This window comes from Canis aureus, chromosome 23 (assembly GCF_053574225.1).
Source record: "Canis aureus isolate CA01 chromosome 23, VMU_Caureus_v.1.0, whole genome shotgun sequence".
Classification (NCBI taxonomy): domain Eukaryota; kingdom Metazoa; phylum Chordata; class Mammalia; order Carnivora; family Canidae; genus Canis; species Canis aureus.
This window is the reverse complement of record NC_135633.1, coordinates 17,881,387-17,908,595: the sequence shown is the minus strand read 5'-3', so window position 1 is coordinate 17,908,595 and position 27,209 is coordinate 17,881,387. Positions and strand designations below refer to the sequence as shown.

The 27,209-nt window shown below is 50.0% G+C and overlaps 2 protein-coding genes and 1 long non-coding RNA gene across 4 annotated transcripts in view; 2 read left to right on the top strand and 1 right to left on the bottom strand.

Moving 5' to 3' along the window:
• SWAP70 (switching B cell complex subunit SWAP70) overlaps positions 1-12,488 on the top strand; it is a 74,743-nt gene extending 62,255 nt beyond the window's left edge. For both annotated transcript variants that reach the window (XM_077866522.1, XM_077866523.1), the window contains exons 8-12: positions 5,689-5,796; positions 7,349-7,515; positions 9,416-9,614; positions 10,653-10,749; positions 11,279-12,488. In XM_077866522.1, the coding sequence (XP_077722648.1) occupies positions 5,689-5,796; positions 7,349-7,515; positions 9,416-9,614; positions 10,653-10,749; positions 11,279-11,385 (678 nt within the window). In that variant the 3' untranslated portion in view covers positions 11,386-12,488. The remainder of the gene's footprint in view (positions 1-5,688; positions 5,797-7,348; positions 7,516-9,415; positions 9,615-10,652; positions 10,750-11,278) is intronic.
• Positions 12,489-15,588: 3,100 nt separating this feature from the next.
• LOC144294690 (uncharacterized) lies at positions 15,589-21,674 on the bottom strand. Its single transcript, XR_013362084.1, has 2 exons — positions 20,884-21,674; positions 15,589-16,462 (listed from the first exon to the last, which is right to left on the bottom strand). It is a non-coding gene; the product is annotated as an uncharacterized LOC144294690 (long non-coding RNA).
• Positions 21,675-22,076: 402 nt separating this feature from the next.
• On the top strand, positions 22,077-25,444 carry LOC144295132 (uncharacterized). Its single transcript, XM_077867607.1, has 3 exons — positions 22,077-22,380; positions 22,549-22,919; positions 24,843-25,444. Exons 1-3 carry the CDS (start codon positions 22,077-22,079, stop codon positions 25,122-25,124), a joined length of 957 nt encoding a protein of 318 aa, XP_077723733.1. The 3' UTR covers positions 25,125-25,444.
• The last annotated feature ends 1,765 nt before the right edge of the window (positions 25,445-27,209 follow it).

Below are 27,209 nucleotides of genomic sequence, written 5' to 3'. Positions count from 1 at the left end.
CAACGTGGGACTTGATCCCAGGTCTCCAGGATCAGGCCCTGAGCTGAAAGTGGCACCAAACCGCTGAGCCACCTGGGCTGCCCCTTATTGGTGTTTTCTTGTGTGTGATGAATCATTCTTCTCCTATTGCTTTCAGGAGTTTCTTTTTTTTTTTTTTTTAATATTTTTTTTCAATTTTTATTTATGATAGTCACAGAGAGAGAGAGAGAGAGAGAGAGGCAGAGACACAGGCCGAGGGAGAAGCAGGCTCCATGCACCGGGAGCCCGATGTGGGATTCGATCCGGGGTCTCCAGGATCGCGCCCTGGGCCAAAGGCAGGCGCCAAACCGCTGCGCCACCCAGGGATCCCTACTTTCAGGAGTTTCTTTTTGTCTTTCTGTAGTTTAATTATTATGATGTGTGTGAGTATGTGTCTCTTTGTGTTTATCCTGGAGTTTGTTGAACTCTTGGATGTGTATATTAATGTTTTCCATCAAATTGGGAAAGTTTTCAGCCATTTAAACATTTTTCTATTCCTTTCTCTCTTTCCTCTTCTTGTGAAATTCTCATTATGTGGATGTTGGTACACTTAACAGTGTCCCACATTTCTCTGAGGCTCTGTTCATTTTCTTCATTCCTTTTTCTCTTTGTTCTTCAAATTGCATTTCTCCCTATTGATCTTTGATTCTTGCAGCCCAAATACATAGGTGAGAACCTCTAGTGATTTTTTTATTTTAGTTATTTTGCTTGTCAACTCCAGAGTTTCCATTTGGTTCTTTTTATATTTTATAATTTATATAATTTATATATTTTTATTCATGATCTCTATACTTTGTTACTTCCTTAAGCATGGTTTCCTTTGGTTCTTTGAACATATAACTTCTATGAAATCTTTGCTAAATCCACCATCAGGGCCCCTTCAAAGGCAATCAGTTGTCTGCTTTTTTTCCCTATATATGTGTCACATATTTCTTTTGTACATCTCATATAATTTTTTTTTGTTGAAAACTGGACATTTTTTTTATTTTTAAAATTTATTTTTTTGGGATCCCTGGGTGGCTTGGCGGGTTAACACCTGCCTTCAGCCCAGTGCGTGATCCTGGAGTCCCGGGATTGAGTCCCATATCAGGCTCCCTGCATGGAGTCTGCTTCTCTCTCTGCCTGTGTCTCTGCCTCTCTCTCATGAATAAATAAATACAATCTTTAAAAAAAATATTTTTAATTCCAGTATAATTAGTATACAGTGTCACATTAGTTTCAAGTATACGTTATAGTGACTCAGCAATTCCATACAATACTCAGTGCTCATCACAGTAAGTGTATTGTTAATCTCCTTTACTTGTTTCACCCATTCCCCCTACCCAGCTCTCCCGTCTAGTAACCACCAGTTTGTTCTCGTATTTAAGGGTCTGTTTTTTTTTCCTTTCTTTTTTTCTTTGTTTTGTTTCTTTCAATTCCACATATGAGTGAAATCATATGGTATTTGTCTTTCTCTGAATTTTACCATTGTAGTAGATCCTTTAGATCTATCCATGTTGCAAATGGTAAAGATTTCATTCGTTTTCGTGGCTGAGTTCTATTCTATTGCGTGTGTGTGTGTGTGTATATACACCACATTTTCTTTATCCATTCATCTTTTGATGGACATTTGGTTGTTTCCATATCTTAGTATTGTAAATAATGCTGCAATAAAAATAGGGATGCATATATCTTTTTGAATTAATGTTTTTGTAATCTTTCGAGGAATACCCCATAGTGCGATTGCTGGATCATATGGTAATTCTGTGCTTAATTTTTTGAGGAATCTCCACACTTTTTCCAGAGTGGCTGCACCAGTTTGCATTCTCACCAACAGTGAATGAGGCTTTCTTTTTCTCCACATCCTTGCTGACGCCTCTTGTTTCTTGTTTTTGATTTTAGCAATTCTGACAGGTGTGAGGTGACATCTTATTGTGGTTTTGATTTGCATTCCCTGATTGATGAGTGATGTTCAGCATCTTTTTCGTGTGTCTTGCCCAACTGTAGGTCTTCTTTGGAGAAATGTCTGCCCATGTTTTCTGTCCCCCCCCCCCCCCCCCCGCCTTTTTTTTTAAGTAGGCTCCAGCACGGGTCTTGAACTCATGATTCTGAGATCAAGACACAGGCTGAGATCAAGAGTTGGACACTTTACTGACAGAGCCACCCAGGCACCCCTTTCTGCCCATTTTAAACTGATTATTATTACTATATTATTATTACTATATTTTTTAGTATTGAGTTTATCAGTTTTATCAGTTCTTTTTTTTGTTTTGTTTTATCAGTTCTTAATGTGTTTTGGATACTAACCCCTTATCAAATAGATCATTTGCAAATATTTAATCCCATTCAGTAGATTGCCTTTTAGTTTTATGGATTGTTTCCTTTGCTGTACAGAAACTTATTTTGATATAGTCCCAATAGTTTATTTTTGCTTTTGTTTTCTTTGCCTCAGGAGACCTATCTAAAAGAATGATGCTCTGAAGTGATGTCAGAGAAATTACTGCCTGTGCTCTCTTCTAGGATTTTTATGGTTTCAAGTCTCACATTTAGGGCTTTCATCCATTTTGAATTTATTTTTGTGTATGGTGTAAGAAAGTGATCTAGTTTCATTCTTTTGCATGTAGCTGTCCAGTTTTCCCAGCACCACTTGTTGAAGAGACTTTTTCCCATTCCTGCTTCCTTTGTTGTACATTAATTGAACATATAATTGTGGGTTTATTTCTGGGTTTTCTGTTCTTTTCCATTAATCTGTGTGTCTGTGCCAGTACCATACTGTTTGATTATTACTGCTTTATATAGTCTATCTTGAAATCTGGGATTGTGATACCTCCAGTCTTGTTCTTCCTTTTCAAGATTGCTTTTGCTATTTAGGGTCTTCTGTGGTTCCATACAAATTTTAGGATTATTTGTTCTAGTTATGTGAAAAATGCTGTTGATTTTTGATAGGGATTACATTACATTAGATTGCCTTGGGTGGAACATTGTAACAGTGTTTATTCTTCCAATCCATGATCATGAAATATCTTTCCATTTGGAAAACTGGACTTTTTAGACCATATATTGTAGCAACTCTGGGTATGGATTTCCTCCCTCCCCTCAGGGCATGCTGTTTGCTTGTTCATTTGTTTAGTGACGTGGCTGGGCTATTACAGTGAGGTCTGTTTTCTTCACACTGTGAAGCCTCTTGACTGTCTTCTTCAGGCACAGCCTTGGGCACGCACAAAGCACCCTGGGATGACCAGGACGTTAGCACGGTTCTCTTTGTGTGTCTCTGTCTCTGATATCTCTGTTAAGCTGTCTGCCTCTTTTGGTATCCTATCCAGCTGTTAGAGTTCTATTGTTTTCAACAGTGGCACTGGACCTAAATTGCTCCGGAGTCTGATATTACTTAAATTCAAGCCCACTTGTGGTCTTTGAGACTTGTTCCTATTACATGAGGGCTCTTTTCTGTCTCAGTTTCTAACTTCTAGCTGATCTGTGGTTTAGTTTGTTGGTCTTGTGGAGCAATGAGCCACCTCTTAATTCCTTAAAATTTCTGTTGCTTTCAAGAGTATCATTAAGTTTGAACTTCTTCACCCTGTGTTTTAAATAACCTTTTAAATAACATTTCTGGGGCGCCTGGGTGGCTCAGTCAGTTAAGCATCTGACTTTGGCTTAGGTCATGATCCCAAGGTCCTGGGATTGAGCCCTGCAGGGAGCTTGCTTCTCCCTCTTCCTCTGCCTGCCCACGCCCCCTCCTGCTTGTATGCTCTCTCTCTCTCTCTCTCTAATAAATAAATAAAAAAATATTTTTAAAGATTTTATTTATTTATTCATGAAAGATACACAGAGAGAAGCAGAGACATAGGCAGAGGGAGAAGCAGGTTCCCCGCAGGAAGCCCTATGTGGGACTCGATCCTAGGACTTGGGGATCACGCCCTGAGCCAAAGGCAGACGCTCAACCGCTGAAGCCACCCAGGTATCCCATAAATAAAATCTTTTTAAAAAGTTATGTCATGTCTTTTGGGGAGAACTTCTGATCTTGCCTATCTGGCTGGCCAAACCGATGTGCCAGTGCTCTGGAGCTCGTGGCAGAAACAAATAGTCTCTTTCTATTGGCATGGTATTCCTGCTTTATGAGCCTGTCACCAGAAGGAGGTGGTAGCCTCTGGTCTTCTAGGCTTGCCTCTTTTGGTGTGGAATTTCTTCTGTACAGGTAATTGGGACAAGGGGCTGATTGTGCCTAGTAATTTCTGCCTGTCATCCCTGAGTTCAGCGGGGCTGGGTGGAAGAAAGAGTCTCAGACCTCTTAGTCACTTTTGCTTGGAATAGAGGTTCTGCAACATGGGGCTGGAAAGAATGAGAATACTAGTGGCTGCTCTTTCTGGGGTGGGGTACTGTAGCTAGACTATGAGCTGAGGAAAGAGCTCCCTCTTTACCAGGAGTAGAACTTTGTTCTCACTGACATTGTAGGGAGGAAAGGAAGAAGGCACACTATGGCTCAAATGCCACAGACTCACTGTTCTTAGTAAGATTTAGTAGATTTTCTTGGATAAATGGTCTCAATTTGCTGTATGCTCTTAAGATAATTTCCAGAGACTTTAAATCGTTTTGGTGTTTTTTTTTTTTTTTTTTTGTTTTTTGTTTTTAAATTATTTTCACCAGTTATGGATGTTCCACTAGGGGAATGGGTCCATGGAGCTCCTCATTGCCACCCTTGTTAAGTCAAGCTCTGTTAAGTTTTAAGGAATAATGTGTGAGATGATAAAACCGTACAGAAAGAACTCAAGAAATAGATGTTGAGGGCAGCCTGGGTGGCTCAGCGGTTTAGTGCCGCCTTCAGCCCAGGGGGTGATCCTGGAGACATGGGATCAAGTCCTACGTCAGGCTCCCTGCATGGGCCCTGCTTCTCCCTCTGCCTGTGTCTCTGCCTCTGTGTTTCTCTCTGTGTCTCTCATGAATAAAGAAATAAAATCTTAAAAAAAAAAAAAAAAAAAGAAATAGATGTTGAACCTCATGAGTACATTTGCAAGTTAAATTTAACTCAATGACTATACAAAATTTTCTTTTCATGATGTTCTTCAGACTTAAAAAGTCATTCATTTACCTAATTTATTTTGTATATTGAATGGAAAATTGTTGGAATGGAATTCCAGTGGATCTCAAAGCTTTTTTTCCATCTTGATTGAACATTAAGAATGTTTGGCTTTTCCCATGTGCTTAAGTGTGGCCATTTTTCTCCTTTTTTTCATATATAGATTTTTTAAAAAGATTTTGTTTGTTTATTTTTAAGATTTTATTTATTTATTCATGAGAGACAGACAGAGAGAGAGAGAGGCAGAGACACAGGCAGAGGGAGAAGCAGACTCTGTGCAGGGAACCCGATGTGGGACTTGATCCTGGGACTCCAGGATCATGCCCTGGGCCGAAGGCAGGTGCCAAACCCCTGAGCCACCCAGGGATCCCCCATGATTTTATTTATTAAAGAGAGAGAGAGAGCATGAGCAGTGGGAGGGGCAGAGGGAGAAGCAGACTCCCCACTGATTGGGGAGCCCAGATGCAGGGCTCCATCCCAGGACTCTGGAATCATGACCTGAGCCAAAATCAGATGCTTAACTGACTAAGCCACCTTAGGTGCCCCCATTTCACTTTCTAACACACCTCCACTCTAATATTTACTGCTTTTCTGTGGGTGGGTTTTTGATTGGGTAGAAACTGGAAGAAGCAGCATCTCGTGCAGCAGAAGAAGAAAAGAAACGCCTTCAGACTCAAGTGGAACTACAGGCCAGGTTCAGCACAGAGTTGGAGCGAGAGAAGCTTGTGAGTACCACACAGCTGGGAACTTGGAATGCTGCTGCATTGGCTCACAGAGCCAGTCTGGGTGAAGCGGGAGGGGCCAAGGCCTGGGAAGCCAGAGTGAGGCCTTTGTGTCAGCTAGGCTATGCTTCTGACATGCAGTGAGCTATGGGGAAGTTCTGTGTTTCTTTATTCATTATGGGTTTATTGAGCACCTTCTGTGTGCCCGGCACCATGCCAAAGATATAAAGATAAAAAGATATAAACCTTGCTTTCAGGACTCCAGAAGAGAAATTCATGGAATGGGGTGGGGGCTAAATACTGTGGTTAGGGTGACTATATATCTTGGTTTGCCTAGGATAGTCCTTGCTATCCGGATATAGTTATTAACAGCATCCCTTTTCCTTCTCAAAGAGTCCTGGCTTGGAAAATAAATAGCTATGGAAAAAGTAAGCATGGTATTTCTCTTCTGTAATGAGCAAAGTTCGTGGGGAGGTTCTGAGATCATGAGAACATATGAATTCTGATCTGCTGCTCTTAGCAGCTCTGATTCATCTTAGAGGTTCCCATCCCCCAAGAGACCCAAGAGCCAGGTTGCTTTAGGTGATTAGCTAGTTCATTGGAACACAGGTCTGTGTACAGAGTTGTAATGTGTGGAAGAGAACTGAGCCCACTCTCCATTAAGTAGATGCTCTTGACATTTTTTAAGTAACTTTTTGTTGCTTCGCATTGAGACAGACGTGTTCCTGTTATGAGAGAAAATTACACAGGCAGGCAGATGTGGGGTGAAGGAGCACGGCTTTCACAGCCAGAAGATCTGGGTTTCTTTCCTCTCTGCACCTGCTTTTGAGCATTAGTTTTTTTCTTCTTTAAGTTGGAGGCCTTGTCATGTGATATCTCATGACTCTTCTGAGGATGAAGTGAGCAGTGAGAATTTTATAAACTACAGACACATACTGTGCTGTTACATTTAGATGTCCTTGTCTTTCAATTTTTAAGGCAGAGATTTAAAACTGTTTAATTCAGAAAGGAGAACACATATACTTGTTAGGGCACTAACTTAGGTACTTGAGTCCCCCCAGGGCTGGATGTGCCCCAGGGACGGAGCAAAGGGGCCTTGAGCAGCCAGAGGTGAGAGGACCCTGGCTGTTGCTCAGTCTTCCCGTTCCCCTTTATTTTAATCCTTTGACTGTTCTAAGGCAGAGATTCATTCCTTTTGGAGAAGATTGTGGGTAAAGAGGTTGTGGCATTATAATAGAAAAGAATTTAAAAAGAAATTATTCAGGGAAATAGTTTTTTTTTTTTCTTGACTTGACCTTAAAGTGTGGCATGGAAGGGATGGAACCCTACTGGGGAGGAATCATAGTTTGTGTCCCCAGACTCTGGGTGTGGTGTTGGTATTGGTGTTGAGTTGGTGCTTTCCTTCCTCCACCTGCCATTCTGGGAGGGAAGGACTGGGCCCTGCCCACCCCAATGCACTGTGGGCAGTGGCATCGTTCATGATGGTGGAACAGTGGGAGACTTGCCCTGAGGGTAAAAGCAACCTGAGTTTAACGTGACCCTTTTATGCCATCAGATCAGACAGCAGATGGAAGAACAGGTTGCCCAGAAGTCCTCTGAACTGGAACAGTATTTGCAGCGAGTACGGGAGCTGGAAGACATGTACCTAAAGCTGCAGGAGGCTCTCGAGGATGAGAGACAGGCCCGGCAAGATGAGGAGACTGTGAGGAAGCTTCAGGCCAGGTGCCACATCAGTTTGTATCCTGTGCCTTTAAGTACTTTGCTTGGGCTAACGACATTTCTAGGAATGACTTAAGGTCCTGGTGAAGAGGGGGGACTGTCTGCCAGATTGGAAAGACCCTGGAGGCTTGGCTGGCCAACTTGTTTGTTCTCATTCTCGGGCCCTGATAGAGCCTCGCTTCTGGGGCTCTGGACAGGCCTTCTATCTATTTTAGAGCAGACAGGTGGCCAGACCTGAATACTGGCTTAACCAAAGGAGGCTGAGCAGCCCAACCACAGCACAAACCCATCCATGGGGGAAAGATCATTGAGGATGCTGCTGATGTCACCATTGCCTCTGCTGTCACTCAACACTGGATGTTGCCACCAACAGCAAGATAAAGTCTCCATTGTCTCTGCTCCTGTGTGTCAGTTGCTTCAGTGTCAGAGTGCCAGGAAGGGCATCTGCTTAGCCAAGCCCAGCTCAGGCTTCCACTGAGCCCTGGCTGCCAAAGGGCAGGAGGGCGGGGGTCTGTGGCTTATGTAGTGGGAGATGGGCCCTGCTTCCCACCAAGACTCCTACTGTGGTAGATTCCTTGGACACATGAAGGGGATTCACACTGGGTAGCCTGAATACCTCCAAATGTCCATTTCCCCTCCATACTCTTACCACTAGGATGAAGAAACAACAGGCCTTTCTAGTCTCATTCAGTCCCTAGAAAAGCACACAGAAGGTGCATACTACATGTACACTGAGTAGGTAAACATTGGTCATACCACATTTGCAGTCTTGTGTTCAGTTGTGGATCTCACACTCCAGGAGACATAGGGGGAGGGAGTGAATGGTCTTGTGTAGTACTAGGGGTAGTGGGTGGGAGAGCTCCTTCTAGTTGAGGAAGAACTTCCTAGGGATGAGGCTGCCTGTAAATAAACTCACCAAATTTGTGAAGCAGTGGGTGGCCCATCCCTCAGGATAACCAGCCCGCAGGGTATCATAGAGGGCCTGCTGGGAGTGGTGACAGGAGACTGTCTGGACTATTACTTTATTCCTTCAGTCACTGGCTTTGAAAGAGCATGCTGATGGTCAGGCCACTGGAGGTGTGCCCCGTGCTGGGCTGGCATCTAACTACACTGTCTGTACTTTGGGTACAGGTTTGGATTATACGTTAGTATATTTAAATGTCTCCGTAATTGGATATTCTTAGATAGCCAGTTATTCAAAGATAACATTTTGGAGTCACACAGACCTTGGTTAAAATCCACTACTACCTGCGCAACATACTTTTAAACACCCTGATTTTTTATTGCTTCATCTGGAGGGATGATAATACCTTGCAGATTGATGGGGGGTTAGCAATCATGAAGTTATGGTTCTGACATGTAGTGATTGTTCAGTAAGTGGTATCTGTTTTATTCTGCCTTTTGTTGGCTCCTTCTTCCTTCACCTTCTATTAGTTTGTTAGCTTTGTCCTTGATAATAGGTTTGTATTAGATGAAAAGTGTTTTAATGCTCTAGCAACCAGGCAAATTTCAAAACTTGGCCCTCTTACCTGCCAGGTGAATGACTTGATACAGGTCACTTCACTTTCTTCATCGTTGACCTGTGCATATTGATAGCACTTAAGTTTATTGTGAGGATTGGGAAAATACACTTAGCTCTTGGCCCAGTTTGTGGCACATTAAACCTTTCATAAATGTTACTTTTGTTTTCAAAAAAAGGGTGAAACAGGAGCAGGGCAGGATACATGGGTTACCTTACCAACTTTGTGAATATGGGCCTCTGTGGCTCCTAGTTTCTTCCTTGTAAAATGAGGGAGGTGGATTAGATGACCTGAGGTCTGTGTGCTCCTCTCAGTGGCTCTGTCACCTGCTAGGGTGGGTGTGGGAGCCCAGGCAGGTTTGATCCTGACTCTCTGTGTTACAGGTTGCTAGAGGAAGAATCTTCCAAGAGGGCTGAACTAGAAAAGTGGCACTTGGAGCAGCAGCAGGCCATTCAGACAACCGAGGCAGAGAAGCAGGAGTTGGAGAATCAGCGTGTCATGAAAGAACAGGCCCTTCAGGAAGCCATGGAACAGCTGGAGCAACTCGAGCTCGAGCGGAAACAGGCACTTGAGCAGTATGAGGTAATTAACCTCATCCCTGCAAATGTGCATGTAAAGTGGTAAAACCAAACATTTAGACCTCTAAATATAACACTCTATGTTAACTAACGGGAATTAAAGTAAAAACTGAAACCTTGAGAAATAATATTTGCTTATTTTAAGAGGCTACAGTGAGAATTTTGCTTAGCTGTAAGAAGTAGTTCTTGCAGGTGGTGAGGTGGATCTGGTGATGTCCAGTGAGGAGGCACACAGTAATTTGAACACGGGAAGCTTAATAGAAGCAGTGATTACCCACAACAAGGGGATTACCTGCTAAGCAGTAGAGAAGACTCTAAGGATGCAGGAACTACAGGTAGAACGGCAGTTACGGGAGGCAGCCCGTGCCTCTGAGGCTGAGGCCGAGCACCCAGAGGGGGAATACAGATGCAGGAGGGTTCCCCTGGCTCCTTGCCAGTGATCCTGACCTCCCTGAAGAGGGCCTGGCCTTGGCCCCCTGGACAGCAGAACAGCTGTGACTGGGAGGCTGTCCTCTGAGCACTGGAGGAAGCAGCCCACAGGGTGGTGTCCCTAAGTCCCACTGGGGTGAGACCTGGGTGCCCCACATGCTAGGCTGCTGAGAAGAGTGGCAGGTTCTTAGCAACTTAGAAGGGTCCAGTGGAACCTGGAAGCAAACCTCCTTCCTCAGCGTCCCTTCAGGGCCATTTACTGATGAAGCTGAAGTGGTGTCAGCTGTCAGAGAGAGTTACCCTAAAGTCACACGCAGGAGGGGAAGACGGGATGTGGATGGAGCCTAGGGGCGGTGAGCCTGATGTGCACGCAGGAGACATTCCTGTGCAGCATTGCAACTAGGTGTGTGGGGCGCCCTTGGGCAGGTTAGTCAGATTCTGCATTCCGGTTTCTGTGTCTGTCAGATGCGGGTAGTAAGAGTTCCTGCCTCTTTAGAGTGGCTGGAGGATTCCGTGGGATTACCCAAAAGGATGTAGTAAGTGCCCAGACATTATTACTTGGCTCTTAAACTCCCACTGTGTCTGCATGATCCGAAATCTACTTCTGTTCCAGGGAGTTAAGAAGAAGCTGGAGATGGCAACTAGTAAGACCAAGAGCTGGAAGGACAAAGTGGCACAGCATGAAGGGTTAATCCGATTGATAGAGCCAGGTAACATGCTCCTTGAAGTGTTCAGATATATTTCCAGTTTATTTTTGTTTTATTTTTGTATTTGAGTTGTGCTGAAAATCTTCGTTAGCCCAAATATATAGAAACCAAGCTAGTGGGGCAGCCCAGGTGGCTCAGCGGCTTAGTGCTGCCTTCAGCCCAGGGTGTGATCCTGGAGACCCTGGATCGAGTCCCACGTCAGGCTCCCTGCATGGAGCCTGTTCTCCCTCTGTGTTTCTGCCTCTCTCTCTTTCTCTCTGTGTCTCTCATAAATAAATAAAATCTTTAAAAAAAAAAAAAAGAAAAAAAAAAAGCTAGTTAGGGTCAATTTCTCTTAAATAATTTGCTGTGTAAAGGATCAGAAGGCCCAGGTAATTCCTCTTGTGCACGTCTTCTGGTTGTTTTGGCCAGTATGACATTTATGGATATTTCTCAGAAATAAAAGAGAAAGTTACTGTTTTATCTGTGGGAAAACGGTTGTGTTAAGTGAAGGGTATGGGACTTCCTGTATGTAATGTGTGTTTGTCCCTAGGTTCCAAAAACCCCCACCTGATCACTAACTGGGGCCCTGCAGCGTTCACCCAGGCGGAACTTGAAGAGAGAGAGAAGAGCTGGAAAGGGAAGAAGAGCACTGAGTGACCAGTGACGCAGTGACGAGCGGGCAGGGGCCCCGTCGAGTGTGCACCCTCCGGCTGTAGCTGGGATGCTGATGCTGGACACACAGGAACTGGCTTGGCTGCTTCCAACCCTTCTTCCTTCCCTGCCTCCTGTCAGCTCAATATACGAAGGAAGCCTTCTTGTTTATCTTCCTGAAAATAAGGGCCTACATGAAAAGAAAAAGTCGACACTATCATGCTCTTTATTTACTTTCTTGGAAAACTTCAGCTTCTGAAAACTCCCTTTAGCTCCCTCAGGTGCTTGCTGGAATCAGGCAGAGCACAGAGCCGGCGGGGGGCGGGTGCCACCAGCTGCCATGGGTACGGGGGTAGGGGTAGGGGTGGGGGCACCGCTGGGGCCCCTGCTCAGCCTTTCCCCAGCACATGCCCTTCCAGCTAGATTGACTGCTCTGCCTGCCTCGTGGAGCCAGTTGCCATGGCTACTTGCGAGTGGCCCCCACTCAGGGGTCCCCATGGCCCGGGGGGTCCTGGCCTGCGCTGGGAGGTCGCTGTCCCCTATGTATCGGTTTCTGCTGATGCTGATTGACATCCCGGCCCCGTGGCATCAGCTCCAGGAAGGAAATGCCTTCACGCAGTGCTTTGGCGGAGATAGAAACTTAGGAATCAAAGACAGCGCAGAGATGAACTCGGTAAATCCCATTTGGAATGATAATTTGATACTAACTGAAGCCTTTCTAATATTTAAGATGGTTTCAGCGGTCAGTGTGCTGCCAGACCCCTTGCTTTTACTTTTGTAGTTAACTGTACAGAACATTTCAGGAATGTGTGAATGCTTGTCATAATCAGGCCTTTCCTTAATAAAATAGGGACTTGATCATTTATAGGAATTATACATGAAGAAAGTTTTAAAAATGTATTTTTATGATGTCCTATGTTGAGAGGGAACAAATATTTATAATTTTCAAGTATTCTTACCTAAATATTGTACAATGTAATATGCTGAACTTTCTTAATTTTTTGCTAATTTTCTAAGATGTATTAAAAATGTTTTGTATGTTTGGGTTTTTTTTGTTTTGTTTTTTAGTAAAATGGACTCAGTAAGAAAATAAAAGTACCAGAACAGCATGCATTTTAAATTGTCTGATTTAACAGAAGGTAAGGTCGTGTGTATGTGTGTGTATTTTCATAGAATGAGATGAACTTGAGTTTAGGGATACTTCCTGAAAATACTGAGTTTGGAGCTTGGACCCCCCCAAACCAGAGCTGTCATGAGGTTAGCTATGGCTTCATGTTTGGTGTTTGAGTCACTCATGTGGGAAACCATGGCCGACATGTGCGCTCATAAACGGGAACTTACAAAGATGTTTTCTCCCTCATTGTTGCCCTTACCTCCGAATCCTCTTAACCTCTGCTTTCCCGAATTTTCCTTTTATGCCTATTAGTTTTTCTTTCGGTTTTTACCAGAGTAAACAGTGTGGTTTTTTGTTTTAGTCTCACACGGTTGCCAGGATTAAAATGCCTACTGTGGACTAAGCTGGCCCACTCACTCGGTCTAGCTTGATTGTGTCTTGGAAAGCTGATCTTTCCCTTCTAGAAGGAGAGAGCACACACTCACTGGTATTTTTTTAAACATCTTTCTTTACTGTAGTGGTTCCCAACAGGGGACAATTTTGCCCCCTTGGGGGACATTTGGCAACATATGGAGACATTTTTGGTTGTCACAACTGTGTGTGTTACTGGCATCTGGTGTGGAGAGGCCAGAGATGCTGCCAAACATTCCATAATTCAGGGACAGTTGGTCCCCTGTAATCAAGAGTCTTTTGGCCTGAGGTGTCAGTAGTGCCAAGGCTGAGAAAACCTGCTCTTCAGAGAGGCGAGTTCTAGTGTCCAGAACACGAGTCAGGGTTTTCCCTCAAGGAGTCCCAGGAGTTGACCTCTTCGGTAGAAATGGGAAGGAGGGAGGCCACTTGCTCTGTGAGCTGGCAGAGAGCAGATGGCAGGAGCCTTGGCACAAGCCAGTGTGGGGCTTTGTGCTTCAGAAACTCTGTAAAATTGCCCTTTTAACACAGATCCAAAGAGAATTGCCTTGGCTATGTTCTAAAGTCTTTCTGCGATGCAGGTTGCTGAGGTGTGAAATACAAAAGTTGCCATGACCTTGATTTTCTTTCCAGAAGAGGGAGGGAGGGTCTACCAGAACCACTGAGTGGGTGGTAAGGAGTGAGTGTCAGATTTACTGTCCAGCTGGTGGTGTGCCTTGCCTCGGTGCCCGTTCCGCTTGACAGAGCCTCTCGTTGTGCCCTCAGAGGAGTGCCAGCAAGGCACAGCAGCCCGCAGAGCCAGGAGCAGTTAGCCTGAGGCCACATGGGGTGGGAAGAGGCACTGCCCAGCCTTCACCAGTTCACAGCTGGGGCTCAAAATGTATTGAAAGGATCGGTTTTGGGAATCATTTAAGATATAGGTTTCTTTCTCTTCCTCTTTCCTTGCTTATTTACTTAGCGTGCCCGCAGTGGGAGAGGGGCAGAGGGAAAAGAAGACTCCCTGCTGAGCAGGGAGCCAGACTGGGGACTTGGTCCAGGGAATTCAGGATTATGACCTCAGCCGAAGGCAGATTCTTAACTGAGTGAGCCACCCAGGTGCCCCAGGATACTGCATTTTTTATTAGGTCTAACACATCACTGAGAGATGCAACATGAATGAATCTCACATCACGTTGAGCAAAGAAACCAGAGAACATTCTGCATGATTATTGATTTCCAGAACCACCAAAGCTAATTGGTGGATTTCCAAGTCAGAATTCTAGTGACCCTGGGGTATGAAGGGTGGTTGTTGATTGCAAAAGAGCGTAAGTGAACCTTCTGGGATGCTGGAAATGCACAGTTGTTCTATAAGTAAAATGTATCAGCTTCACACACAAGGTTTGTTCTGGTCCCTATTTGTAACTCTAGTGCCTCGAGAATGCCAGGCTGGTCCCTAGAGGTCAGTCTGTCTAAACCCCTCACTTTGCAGAGAAGTACCTGGAAGGGGACGAGCCAAATCCACACTGGAATACGTCTTCTAGGATGCAGTTCATTATACGCTCTGCCTCCTCTTTACATTTGGACATCAAACATGTTTACCTCAGTGTCTTTCTGTCCCCCATTACCCCAGCCAGTTGTGTGTCCATGCTTCAGCTTTCTATGGAGGGAGGGCCCTGACCGCTCTAGTCCTATGCTCAGCTTCTGTAGGCCTGAGGTTGCTGAGTCCTCGGCCCTGCGCAGTCGCCAAGTTGTGGTGGACACTAACTTCCAACCAGAGCTAGCCTCAGGTTCCTCTTCTGTCCTCTTCTGTCTTAGGGTTGCGTACCCACAGGACTGCGGACCTTCCCCCTGTTAATGTCCACCTCCTCAGCAGCAATCTACAGGGCTTGGCTGAGAGCCAGCAAGGCGTGGAGTGGGGAGAGGCAAGCAGCCCCCATTCCATTCAGTCCCTGAGGCTAGCAGCTGACTCTTCCTCCCCATCTGAACCCCTCACTTCCTGTCCCTTGCTACCCTGCCTCTTCCCCTCAGCTGATACTCTGCTTTGACCCCTGCCGCCCACACTGGGTCTCAGAGCAGGCCTCTGTGGGCCCCACTTTGTGCATTTCCTCCCTCTGATCTCAGATGCTCTGCCCTCCTGATGGGCCATCCTGGGCCAGCTTCCCAGGGATGTACTGTGAGCCCACAGGTTGGTTTTCGGGGTGCCGGGATCGCTGCCACCTCCACACTCCTCTGTCCCTCTGCTCCCCTCAGAAGCCCAGGCCCAGCCCCCTCCTCCCACGTGAGAAGCAGCAGCACCACTACCTAGGGCTGCCAAACTGGGCTCTCTGTTCCCATTTGAAGGCCATTCGCATCTGAAATATGTTTCCCCGGAACACACAAGGAATCCTAAAAGGAGTGTAGAAAACTTAACCCCTGAGTCCCAAGGCCCTGTACTTCCCACAGCACAATCAGCCGTAAGATGGCTAAAGGGACAGGGTGAATGGCTTTTTTCTAGTGTGGCTATCCTCACAGCCTGAGATTACAAGAAGTCAGTGGCCTTCATTTTTTTTTTTTAAAGATTTTATTTATTTATTCATGAGAGCCACAGAGAGGCAGAGAGAGAAGCAGGCTCCATGCAGGAAGCCCGACGTGGGACTCGATCCCAGGACTCCAGGATCACGCCCCGGGCTGAAGACAGATGCTCAACCGCTGAGCCACCCAGGGATCCCTTTTTTTTTTTTTAAGATTTTATTTATTTATTCATAGACACACAGAGAGAGGCAGAGACACAGGCAGAAGGAGGGTGAGGGAGAAGCAGGCTCCATGCAGGGAGCCTGATGCGGGACTCAATCCCAGGTCTCCAGGATCACACCCCATGCTGCAGGCGGTGCCAAACCGCTGCGCCACCAGGGCTGCCCTTTTTTAAAGATTTTATTTAAGTCAGTGGCCTTCAAAAGTACTGAGTGGGGGGACGCCTGGGTGGCTCAGCAGTTGAAACCGTGTCTGCCTTTGACTCAGGGCATGGTCCTGGAGACCCGGGATCGAGTCCCATGTCGGGCTCCCTATGCAGAGTCTGCTTCTCCTTCTGCCTGTGTCTCTCATGAATAAATAAATAAAATCTTTAAAGAAAAAAAGTACTGAGTGGGAATGGAGGCTGGATTTCCGAGTGACCCAGATCTGGGTTCTACTCGTGGTTTTACGTTCCTGTGTCACCCTGAGTGAGACTCTCTCTTCTCAGCGGGGGTCATGCACAGGTCAAGTATCCTTCCAGGGGTGTCCAGGGGTCTCACATACTGTTCAGGTGTCCATCACTGGTGAGGGAATATCAACAAGTTCAGGTTTCTTCACATTGCAGAGACATACCTTCCCCCCAACCCCCACGTGCCTTGTTTCAACCTGGTGCATTTTCTTTCAAAAGTCATGTGATGAGGGGCTTTCCAACTTGGCTGGGCCAGGACACAAAATGGGGATTTGGCTGTTGAACTGGCAAAAGACTTGCAGACCGGAGAAAAGTCTGCAGGTGACTGAGATAGGTGATCATGCAAAGCTACTGGAGAATGTGCTTTTTGCATTTCCATAGGCAGGTGTCACTTCTGAGGTGTCCTGCAAAGACAGGTACTTGGCAAATGTTTGAAGTCAGGATGAGGGCTCCTGTTCAGCAAGACTCCCACTTTCCAGTCATACCAGCCCTTCGGAAGGCCACAGCGAGGCTCTGAAGTGGGTCTCAAAAGCCTGGGACTGCCACTCCCAGGAGCCCCAGGAACCCCTGCCTCTGCTTTCCCCTCTGGGATCCTGCAGTAGCCACTCCCTTCTCAGGGCCTCACCCAGCAGCTGCTCCCACTGCCACTTCTGATGTTCTTGCTGATTCTGTCTCAACACCTGTGGGGTTAGGCTCCCTACTGCACTCAGCTCTGATGAACTTTCTCAGAGGTGAGCCCAAAGCTCTGTAAGGGCGGGACAGACTCTTCATGGCTATATTGACACCTAGTAGGTCCTTAGCAAAGGCTGGCTTTTTAATGGCCCCCTCTTTTTTTTTTTTTTTTTAAAGATTTTATTTATTTACTCATGAGAGACAGAGAAAGAGGCAGAGACACAGGTAGAGGGAGAAGCAAGCTCCTTACAGGGAGCTTGAGGCGGGACTTGATCCCAAAACCTCAGGATCACACCCTGAGCCAAAGACAGATGCTCAACTGCTGAGCCACCCAGGTGTCCCTAATGGCCCCTTTTGGCAAGACAACCTTGTCCTCAAATATGTCCCTGATATATTCCCCTGAGCCTGATCAGAGCTCACAGGAGACAACAGTGACCTGCAAGCAACTCTGTTCTACAGAATTTCTGGTCTGTTTATTTACCCCACCCTGTCCTGAGGCTGGGGATACTTTCCCCTGCCTTTCTTCTTAAGAGCATTAATGGCAGCCACATGAAGATGGGCCAACAATCCTAGGCCCTCAAGTCCTAGTCTCCATTCCTCCCAGCGAACCATGGGAGACTTCATGCAAACAGAGATACTAGAAAGTCAAAACTTCCAGGATTCCCTGATGGATAAGCCAGTTAGGCCCCCTCTCTCCTTGATTTAAAAACAAAAACAAACAAAAACAAAAACAAAAAAACGTTTGGGGGCACCTGAGGCAGGGGAGCTCAGTCAGTTAAGCAACAGAGTCTTGATTTTGGCTCAGGTCATGATCTCAGGATGGAAGGATCCAGCCCAGCAACCAGCTCAGCGCTGGGTGCAGTGTCTGCTTGGGATTCTCTCCTACACCCCCACCCCCTCTCTCAAATAAATAAAATCTAATAAAAGAAATAACGTTTGTAGTTTTCTTTTTTACACAAAGTAATACTCAATGTGGAAAATGGAGACAAAAGAGGTATGGAGAGAGAATAAAATATTGCCAGAATCCACCCCCATCCCCACCCCTCCCCGGACAGTGGACCGGGGTTGCCAGCAGTCTCAGGCCTATTTTGGGCTTGAAAGAGGGACACCCCTACGAAGCCGTCCCCGCCGAGCCTGCCAGGCAGGTCCTGAAGTGGCCCAGGCCAGGGGCTGTAAGCTGTGGGCACTTTTGAAGGGATGACCCTGTGCCCCTGTGCGTGGGCAGACTGAGTTGGGGAAGTGGGACGCTGGCCTGAGTGACGCTGCTGGGGGCCGCCAGGTGGCAGGCGTGCGCCACGGCCTGGCCTCCCTGCCATCCCTTGTCCCACCCGCAGCAGGATCGGTCCCTTGCGGGTGGGTAAGGGCCCTGCCCCGCCAAGGGCTGAAGAAAACCACGGACGCGGAGCCCACCAGAGCCAGCCGTGGGCGGGCCCATTTTGTCTTCAAAAGCCCCAAAAGGTGCTATTTCCCCCTACTTTACGGATGAGGAAAACGAGGCTCAGAGGGTTAAGTAATTGCTCAAGGGCAGGCAGTGACGGATGGGGGACAAAGCCTAGGTGTCCTGACTCCAGAGCCTCTCCCAGCCCTTCCGCATGTACCACACGTCTGCAGTGCAGGCCTGCCTGGAAGCCCATGAGAAGAGAAGGTGGGGGAGCCCCCTTCCTCCAAAGGCCCCAAGGTTTCCTTCTGGAGGCCTGGGGAGTGCCCTGCTGGTAGCCTGCAGCATTCTGGTCATGACTCATCCCTCCCCGCTGCCCCCAGCACGCACACAGCTCGGGCCCTGTTCCGGTAAGAGCCGAGGAAGGGGCAGCTCTTTCTCCTCTGTGTCCTCTGCGGACAGGCTTGGCTGGGGGCCACCGGTGCGATGAGAGTGGGTGAGGAGGGAGGGGGAGCCGCCAACAAGCAAGGGCCTGTTTTCTGACTGGTCTGACCCTGGCTGTCCCTGGGGAGGCCCCAGCAAACAGAGCAAGGTCATCTAGGGCGAAATTCCAGCCTGAGCCCTAAGCAGTAACTTCAGTTTTCCTGATAAGGCTCAAGTAGGGACACAGAGTGGCCCCCTCACACCCCCACCCTGTCAACACCTCCACTTCTGCGAAGCCTCCACTGCAGACAGTCTGCCTCGGAAAGAGACAAAGATAGACCCTTGGACAGATAAGGAGAGAGACAGTCGGGGATAGATGGGCAAGGAACACAGAGGAAGAAGATGGGGAGGGACCAGGCAGTGCCATAGCCGAGGCAGTGGGTCTGGAGCCCCAGGAATGGAAATGCTCCTAGGGTTGTGCTTGCTAAGCTTGCGACTGGGCTCAGATGGAGAAAGACACAATCTGGGCTGAAACAGGAGGCGTTTGGGGAGTGGGAGAAAAATGGATTGGGCTGGCAGCTCTGTACCTCTTGGCCTGATTCCTAACGTGTGCAGACTCGGACTGGTGGGTGAGGGTGGTGGAGGAGTCCATGTGCGGCACAGTCTCCCAGCCTCCAGGAGGCCAGGCCAGAGAGGTTGAGATGGGGGCCCTATGCCAGTGGAGGGACAGAATCAGCTGGATCCACACTGCTTATTGGAGGCCCCTGGCTTGGAACTTTGTCCCTGCACACTCTATGCAGAATATTTGCACCCAACGCTGGTTGTTTGGTTTGGCAAGTGAGCAAGGTGTAAAGTCACAGCTGGTTTGTGGGCACCCAATCACCACATGCCGCTGAGTCAGTTGCAACCACTTCCCCCACCCTGTGGGGGCAAGAACTCGCGCCTGTACACATAGCCCTAGCCGCACAGGTACACACAGACGCCGTGTGCAGCTGAGTCATAGCTGCCTCCTGAGAGAGCACGTGCCTGCATGCACATACTCACAGGTGTCCACAGACGCCACTTAGACCTGATCCTGAGTCACCGACACTGTTGAACCCTGAGGAGAGCACTGGGAGACTGTTCTGCTACCCCTATTTCAACCCAGATACCCATATATACTGACACACCGATACATGCCTGCCACACATCCTACTGTCCCTGCCACATCATACTAGGGGGATGGAATGAATACGACTGACCGAATGAATGAATAAGCAAATAAATGAAAATGCAAGTGACTGCTTGAATAGGTAAAATCAGTTGGGGCAGTGCTGCAGGGTGGGTCCCTAGTCTATGTCTGTAGGGAGTTGTCTTGCTCCAAATATAGACTCCGTGGGCGGCAGGGAGCCAGGGCTGCCTCCCAAACTGTGACTTCACTGGGCCTGAGGCCCAGCCTCTGAGGAGTTGGAGAAAATTAACAGAAAAGAGGCCCCAGCTTTCTGCAGCCAGGGCTGAGTTGTGATGCTGGAGTTGGTGGTGGCAGTGTATTCTGGAAATACTACTTGTTCAGGGGTTTGAGCTATAGGACAGAGGGCTCTAGATGGGCCCAGAAAGTACTGGTTCTGGACTGGGCCCCCGGGAACTACCATCCTGAACTTCTGGGGCCCAATGTACAGGAGACGCAGCCTTACCTGAGAGCTGCGGCAAGCACAGTGCCTGGGCCCACCTGAGGGTTGCTAAGCCACGGCCCATTAGATGGTCCCCCATCTGGGCAGGCCTGCTCCCACGGCTGTTTCCCTGTCTTTTCCTCAAAGTTTCCTTTCCCTAGCCACTCTGCTTCTGCCCCCATTTCATCATCTGGAATATTGGATTATTAACCCAACTGGTCCTCCTGCTTTTAGATTCCACCCCTCTAATCCATCTTGTTCACAACTGCCAGTGTTCTATTTCTATAATACAGAACTGATTATGTAACTTTTCTGCTCAAAATTCTTCCATAGGTCCCTACCATTTAGCTGGTGTCAAACCTCTTCATGATCTGGCCCTACACTACCACGTGTGTGTTTGACATGTGGAGGGGTAGTTATTGGTTGTGATAGGTGGATGGGTGGATTCTGGGCAGGTAGGCACTCTTGGGGATGAAGAGTCCAGTAGGCTGTTTGATTTGCAGACAGATGTTAAGACAGATGACCAGATGTCTAGCTGGTTGGGAGGCTAACTGTAGGCTGGAGATGTGGAGGGTGGATGGAAGGATAGTGCCTGAGTCAAGACTATTTTGGTTGCAAGGACCAGAAACCTGTATCATCAGGAAAGAGGTGGCAGATGGCTGAAGATAAAAAACTCACCAGAGAACTGGTGTGCAGAACTCACCAATATTCAAGCCTCACGCAGATTAGAACCGCCAGGTCAGGAAGGACAGCTCTTCTCTTCATCTTTTATCTCTCAGTCTGTCCTTCCTGGTTCCCCCTCAGCTGCGTGGGCACCCAAGCCTTTTTTCCAGCAGCCATCTTCTCCTTCCTCCAAGTTTTTTATCAAGTGCTTATTTATGTGCATGTTTGTGCCTCAACCATGCTTCCATGTGTTGAGAGAGGTAAGACTGTGAACAGGAAGTTACTGCCTTCACGAAGCCTGCTTTCTGAGGGGAGGGACAGACAGGCAGCTGTTTGTGAGGGGCAATGCTGTGGGCAATGGAGAGCAGGCGAGGAGTGCGGGGGCAAGGCCAGGGCTGAGTGCTGTCACGCACAGGTCATGTCAGGGAGTGTCTCTGGGCAGAGAGCAGAGGAAAGTGAGAAGTGAGCTCATGGAAGTCTGGGGGAGGAGTGCCCTAACAGGAGGGCAGGACAGGTGTGGTGGCGGCTGATGCAGGTGAGCTAAGGGCCCATGGCAGGAGGCGAGGTCCAACAGGCAGTGAAGGGGGAGAGATCACCACAGGTTTTGGAAGCTGTTGTAAGGTCTTAGAGACTTCCAGTCCAAGGAAGAGGGAACGGCACTGGAGGATGCTGGGCGGAGGATGCCATGAACTTGTATCTATAGAGCCTTCCCTGGCCACTGGTGGGTGGAAGCAGGGAGGCTGCGTAGGACGCTCCGGCACAAGCCCCGGCGGGAGATGGGCCAGGCTGGCAGTGGGCGAAGGTGACAAGTGGTCAGGTGTAGGGTGTGTTTTGAAGGTAGGGTCAGCTGTGGGTGCGAGAGCACGGAACCTTCCGTGGAGGACGACTCAGCCCGTGGCCGGGGCAAGTGTAAGGACGGAGTTCCCGTTTCAGAGGGAGAAGCAAGGTTTCTTTTTCGGCGGGCGGGCGGGCCGGGGGTGCAGGGGGAGGAGATGCGCCCGTCCCAGGTCAGGGAGCCAGCGGCTGCCTGCGGGTGCTCGCGTGGAGGCGTCAGGAGGCAGCGGGCGCCCGAGGCGGCTCGGCAAGAGCTTTAGGCCCGAGTGACGACGGTGACGACGACGACGACGACTCCAACGCGGGACTCGGCGCCAGCCCCGGGGGTGCGGGGGGCGGCGGCGCTGAGGGGACGAGGTCCGGGGTCGGGGCGCCCTGGGCGGAGGGGCGGGGGAGAGGATGTCTCAGCGCGAGGGCGGACCGCCAGGCGCCGCCGACACCTCGGGAAGGCGAGGGGCGAACCCGGTTCCCGCGCCCCGGGGGGAGGTGGCCCGCTCGGCTGCGCGGCGCACAGGGAGGGCCGGGCCGCGACGTGGCCCCCGGGGGGCGCCCTTCGGCACCGGCGCAGGCTCCGGGCTCCTCCCGGGCGGAGGCGAACCGCAGGTTTCGTGGAAAACCCGTGAGCGGAAGACTCCGTGCGACAGTAGCCTGCCGTCGTTCCGGAAGGAGCCTGTCGCTGGACGCCACCTGACGTCTCGGGGACGCCTCCGGCCGTCACCTCCAGGACAGACGACCTGAGGCGGGGTTTTACGTCAGGATTTTACGTCAGGATGCCCGAGCTTTAAGGCGTGCGGCGTGCGTGCGTGCGTGTGCGTGTGCGTGCGCGGGGCGGGGCGGGAGCGCTCGCACGTGCGTCTCGCTGGCCGCGCAGGCGCGGAGCGGCCCGCACAAGGCGCTCGCGGTCGCGATGCCTCCTCCTGGGGGTCGGCCCTGCCTCCGGGTCGGCCCTGCCTCCGCGGCTGCTGCCTCGACCTCTCGGTGACGCGGCCTCTTCGGCTGCGTGGAAACACTTGCCTCTCGCTCGCCCTTGACGCCACGGCCTCCCGCCGCTGCCCCAGCGCCCGGCCGCCCGCTCTCGCCTCCCGCGGCCTCGGCCCGCTGCAGGCCTGTCCCCTGGGCCGCCCACTCCGTAGATCGGGCTCCCGGAGGTGCTCTGCGACCCCAGGACACTCCGGGCTTCCTCTTCCGAGGCTTCCGGCAGCTGCCGGCGCTGGCCGCGTGCACCGCCCTCCTCCGTCCCTGGTGGGCACAGCGTTCTCGCGTGGTTCCTGCGTCTCGCCGCTCCTCGCCCGCGCCCTCCGCGTCCACCCCGCGCAGGTCGCCCGCTTGGGTGTCCCTGGGCGCCGGCTGGCATCTCTCTTCCCTGTGGCACCCCTGGCCGCCTCTCAGAGTGGGTTACCATCTACTCTCCTGCCTCCCCAGTGCGCATTTCCAGCCCATTCCTCTTGGTATCCGCATGTTCACTAGGACATCGGAAAGCCTGTATGGTCCAAGGCAAACTTGGGGTCCTTTCTCTTCCTCCCACAGCCCTGCTCAGCCCCTGGTGCTCACTGTCTCCCCAAGAGGCACCTCCCGGCATCCAGCTTTGCAACTCAGGAAACTAGGGGGCCTCAGACACCTCTCCCTGCAGTCTCCATGGCCAGACTACCACCCATTTATTTCATCATGTTGCCTCAGCAGCTCTGGACTCTGTCCAGTTCCTCACATCTTCCCAGTTCCTTCCTGATCCTAACCACCAGCACCCTTTCCCTGGACCACAACAGCCTCTTCCGTGGTCTCTCCACAGCCCTTCCCACTTGCCTCCCTCCAAGCAAGTTTTCCACGTCGTAGCCACTCTGCACATGAGTTCCGCCTCAAGCCTCAGACATGGGGACACCGCTCTCCTAGAGAGAGTAGGGCCTGCTTAGGGTCACAGCAGGGCTGGGGTTCCCAGGGCAGGAAGGCTAACCAGCATGCAGGCTGGAGGTTAGACACAGAGCTCACCCTGGCCTCCTTGGGAATGGAGAGGAGGCTCTGAAATTTGCAGTATCAGGTTTCAGAAAACACGGGGTCAGGGTCAGCAGAGCAGCTGGTAGTGGGGAAGGCCAGGCCCAGCTAATTTCCTGTCAGAATGGCCCAGAGGCCCCAGCTCCTCTCTGGGCTGGCCACAGGGGAGGAGATGCCGGGAATGGCTCACATTCCTCTGGCTGGGGCTGCAGTGAACCTCGGGGGACCTGCGGGGAGTGAGGAGGTGGATCTCTGAGGCCAGAGTCGGGGGTTCTCTGTAGGGACCAGGCATCTGGTGTCCAACCCCTCGACTGGAATGGGGCCAGAGTCTGTAGAGCAGACACAAAAAGAGCATCCCAGCTGCTGAAGCTTTAGGATACACGAGCCGAAACTCATATTTCAGATGAGGAAACAGGCTCAGACAGGACCAGACCTCACCGGGATCACATGAACATCCCTGTTCTAAGCCCTGGACTGTTTCTCCTGACCGGGCATGCATTTCTGACCTGGAAGGCCCAGGTTCCCTGAGCTGTGTGATGGTGGGGGGTGAGCTGGGCTAGGCCGAGCCGGGCCAGGCTCTTCTTGGCAGGGAGGCCAGCACCCTTGCTTCCAGACAGGGATATATACTTCTCAGGTGGTGTGTGGGGTGGGCAGCCGGTGTGGAGAGACTGTAAGGGTGCTGAGTCAGCTATGGGCCCTTCTGTCCTCTCCCTGGAGGCCCTAGCTCATTCCACCAGCAGAGGAAACTTTATGTCCTGGTCCAGTCCCCAGGAGAGTGAGGTCATAGAAGTGTGCTCCTGGCCCTGAATGGCCCTCTAAGTGGCCTGGCCTGGCTGAGTAGGAGGTAGAGGTCACAGGTCCCCTGTAATCTCCGTCCTCTGGTGCCAAGACTGGCCTGGTTGAAGTATGATGGCTGGGCGGGGGGGTGAGAGCAGGACTCAGTCACCCAAGCCTGGACTCAAACCTGTGTGCATCAGACACTACTGGAAACTGGGCAGGTCATCTAACTTCTCCAAAGCATGGAGCCCTCAGCTGCAGAGCAGAGAGTGGCTACTTGATTTCTCTCCTTCAGGTTGTATGGTGTGTCTGGGTTGGGGCCAGGGGGTCGCCTGTCTGACGCTGTGGGACATAACCCCTCCCAGACCCTGGAAATGCTGCCCACCCTCCTCTCTCCACCAGGGTCCCCGAGGAAGTGTGCGGCTGCTTGTGGCGCCAGGGCCATCTTTTGTCCACTGGACTCTGAGGCTGTGGCCATGTCCAGGTCTCTCAGGCACCATCCTGACAGTCCTGTCCGTCCCCTCCTTCTCCCCACTGCCCCCTCTACAGATGCCACCCCAGGTATGTTTCTCCAGCCCTACTGCCTGCATTCTCAGATCTGAACAGCCACAGCAGTGGCCTCCCCTAGCTACCTTCCCTGCTTCCCTGGCTCCCTGTGCATCTTCACCAGGGAGATCTTTCTAAACGCATGTCACGTCCTGCCTTAATTAACGTCCTTTCCTTGCCCTCCTCTCCTTCCCCTTTGCCCAGCTAGCTCCTTCTTGTCCTTGTCTTGTCTAAGGCTTAGTGTAAATGTCATTTCTTCAGATGTCCACCTGAAAATAAAGAGCCACAATGAGAGGCAAATGGGTGTGTATTTGAGACCAGAGATTTGCAACTTGGGGAGCACAGATTCTGGCAGTAACCAGAAAAGTGTCCTGCCTTTCGGCGAAGGCAAGGGGTTTCGTGAGAGAGAGAGGAAGTGGGGGTGGCAAGTCCAAGACTCGGTACTGACAGGCTGCACTGCTTTTGGCTACACACGGATTGACTATTCTGTTGCTGTTCGTAAACAGAACCATTCCTGGTGTGCTTTAGTTAACTACTCTGTTTTCAGAAAGTCCCCAACAGTTTTATGGCCAGGGTGCCTGCTGTCCTGTTGACTCTGTGGACGACTTCCTAAAACAACTGCCATTTGGCCCAGTTCAAACAAGGCCAGGTAAGGCGGTTTCTCTGTCATGGCCTCCCTGACTGTTTTAAAATGACTCCAGTCACGTCAGTTTTTCATGCTGGGAAGTCTTCTCTGTTGCCCCAGGTTGCTCCCATTTCTCTGCAGGCCCCTAGCTGTCCCCACCTGGTCACAGTTCAGATTATGCTCGATATCCTACCTTGCGAGTATGGATGACAGCTTATTTTACTTGGGGTCCAAAGAACTCAGAACAGGCACTGGCACACAGCAAATACCAATAAACATATGTTGACTGAATGCGTAACAGGCAGACAAATGCACAGAAAGATGGGCACTCTGTGATTTCGGGGGACGAGCCCATTCCCAGTTGGCTCCATCCTACAGTGGGGGGGCTTGAGGGGAACACGTGCGTGGTCAGGCTTGCCCTGGCACCTCACGTACTGAAGCCCCTGCAGAGAAATGACTCGAGGCCACCTCCCACTGGTGAGGCCTCCAGTGATGGGGTCACAGCAGGGACCCCCAGCCCCACCTGCTAAACTCAGCTGCCCCTCGGAAATGTGGATGTTGAGAGAGGTCACCATAAACAGGTGGACCCTAGGTGATGGGCAGGCCTGTGTCTGATGGTGTCTGCATGCAAAGTGCCTGTGTCACGAGGGTGGACACGTGTGCAAGTGTACGTGTGTGAACATGCATGCCCTTGTCTGTTGTCTGTGTGGCAGGACTGTGTTTGTAGGTATGTGTGTGAGCACCCCCTGTCGGGGCCTTGCAGGCGCAGCCCCCCTTGCATGCGCAGCCCCCCAAGCCCACACCTCCCACGGCACTTCGGCCCTCTGCCTCCCTCTCGCCTCCCTTGGGGCCACCTTGCATGCAGCGTCCCTGTCCTGGGTTCCTGTGCCCGGCACACACTTCTGTCATCGTACAGATCACAGCAGGTCATTTTGTTTCATGCTGTGTTAGTTTTCTGTTGCTGCTGTGACACAAACTTAGTGACTTAAAACAACAGATGTATTGCTCGCTGGGCTCAGTCCTAGTCTGTGGTGACATGGACTAACGCACCAGGAAGGGCAGAAATGTGCTAAATGTGGAATCTGTTATAGTGCCTCTCTCAGGAAAGTGGTGGAGAAAGTGGAAATCTAAGCCAGCAAGCCAAGTACACTTACTCCTTCTAGGGCAAAACCAAGATAGAGAGGAGTTGTGGGCATCTGGTGTTGGGGTTCCTGCCTGAAAACTAGTGGTGTCTGGACCCACGGCAACACTTCTGCTGTCACAGTCAAGTCTGCCATCAGACGGGAGGAGCTGAGGCCAGTAGAAGCTCCACCATTTGAAACATTGCTAGCCTATAATGGGTTCATTTATGTAACAAAATTTTTTAAAAAACCTCCCAGATTTATTATCTTAACAGTTCTGAAGGTCCGAAGTCCAAATGGGTCTCACTGGGCTAACCTCAAGGTGTTGGCAGGGCTGCATGCCTTCTGAGGCTTGAGTGGAGGATGTTTTCTTGCCTTTTCCAGCTTCCAGAGGCTGCGCACATTCCTTGGCCTCTGCCCCTTCCATCTTTAAAGCTGCAATGACTGGCCGTGTCTCTCATGTTGCATTTCTCTGCC

Bases quoted from the DNA above. Each gene is read 5' to 3' on its own strand.
- LOC144295132 (XM_077867607.1), top strand. From the start codon at position 22,077: ATGTCTCAGCGCGAGGGCGGACCGCCAGGCGCCGCCGACACCTCGGGA. The intron at 22,381-22,548 runs GCCTCCGGCCGT...CTGGCCGCGCAG, and splicing joins CCACCTGACGTCTCGGGGAC to GCGCGGAGCGGCCCGCACAA. The intron at 22,920-24,842 runs GTGGGCACAGCG...TCTCTCCACCAG, and splicing joins ACCGCCCTCCTCCGTCCCTG to GGTCCCCGAGGAAGTGTGCG.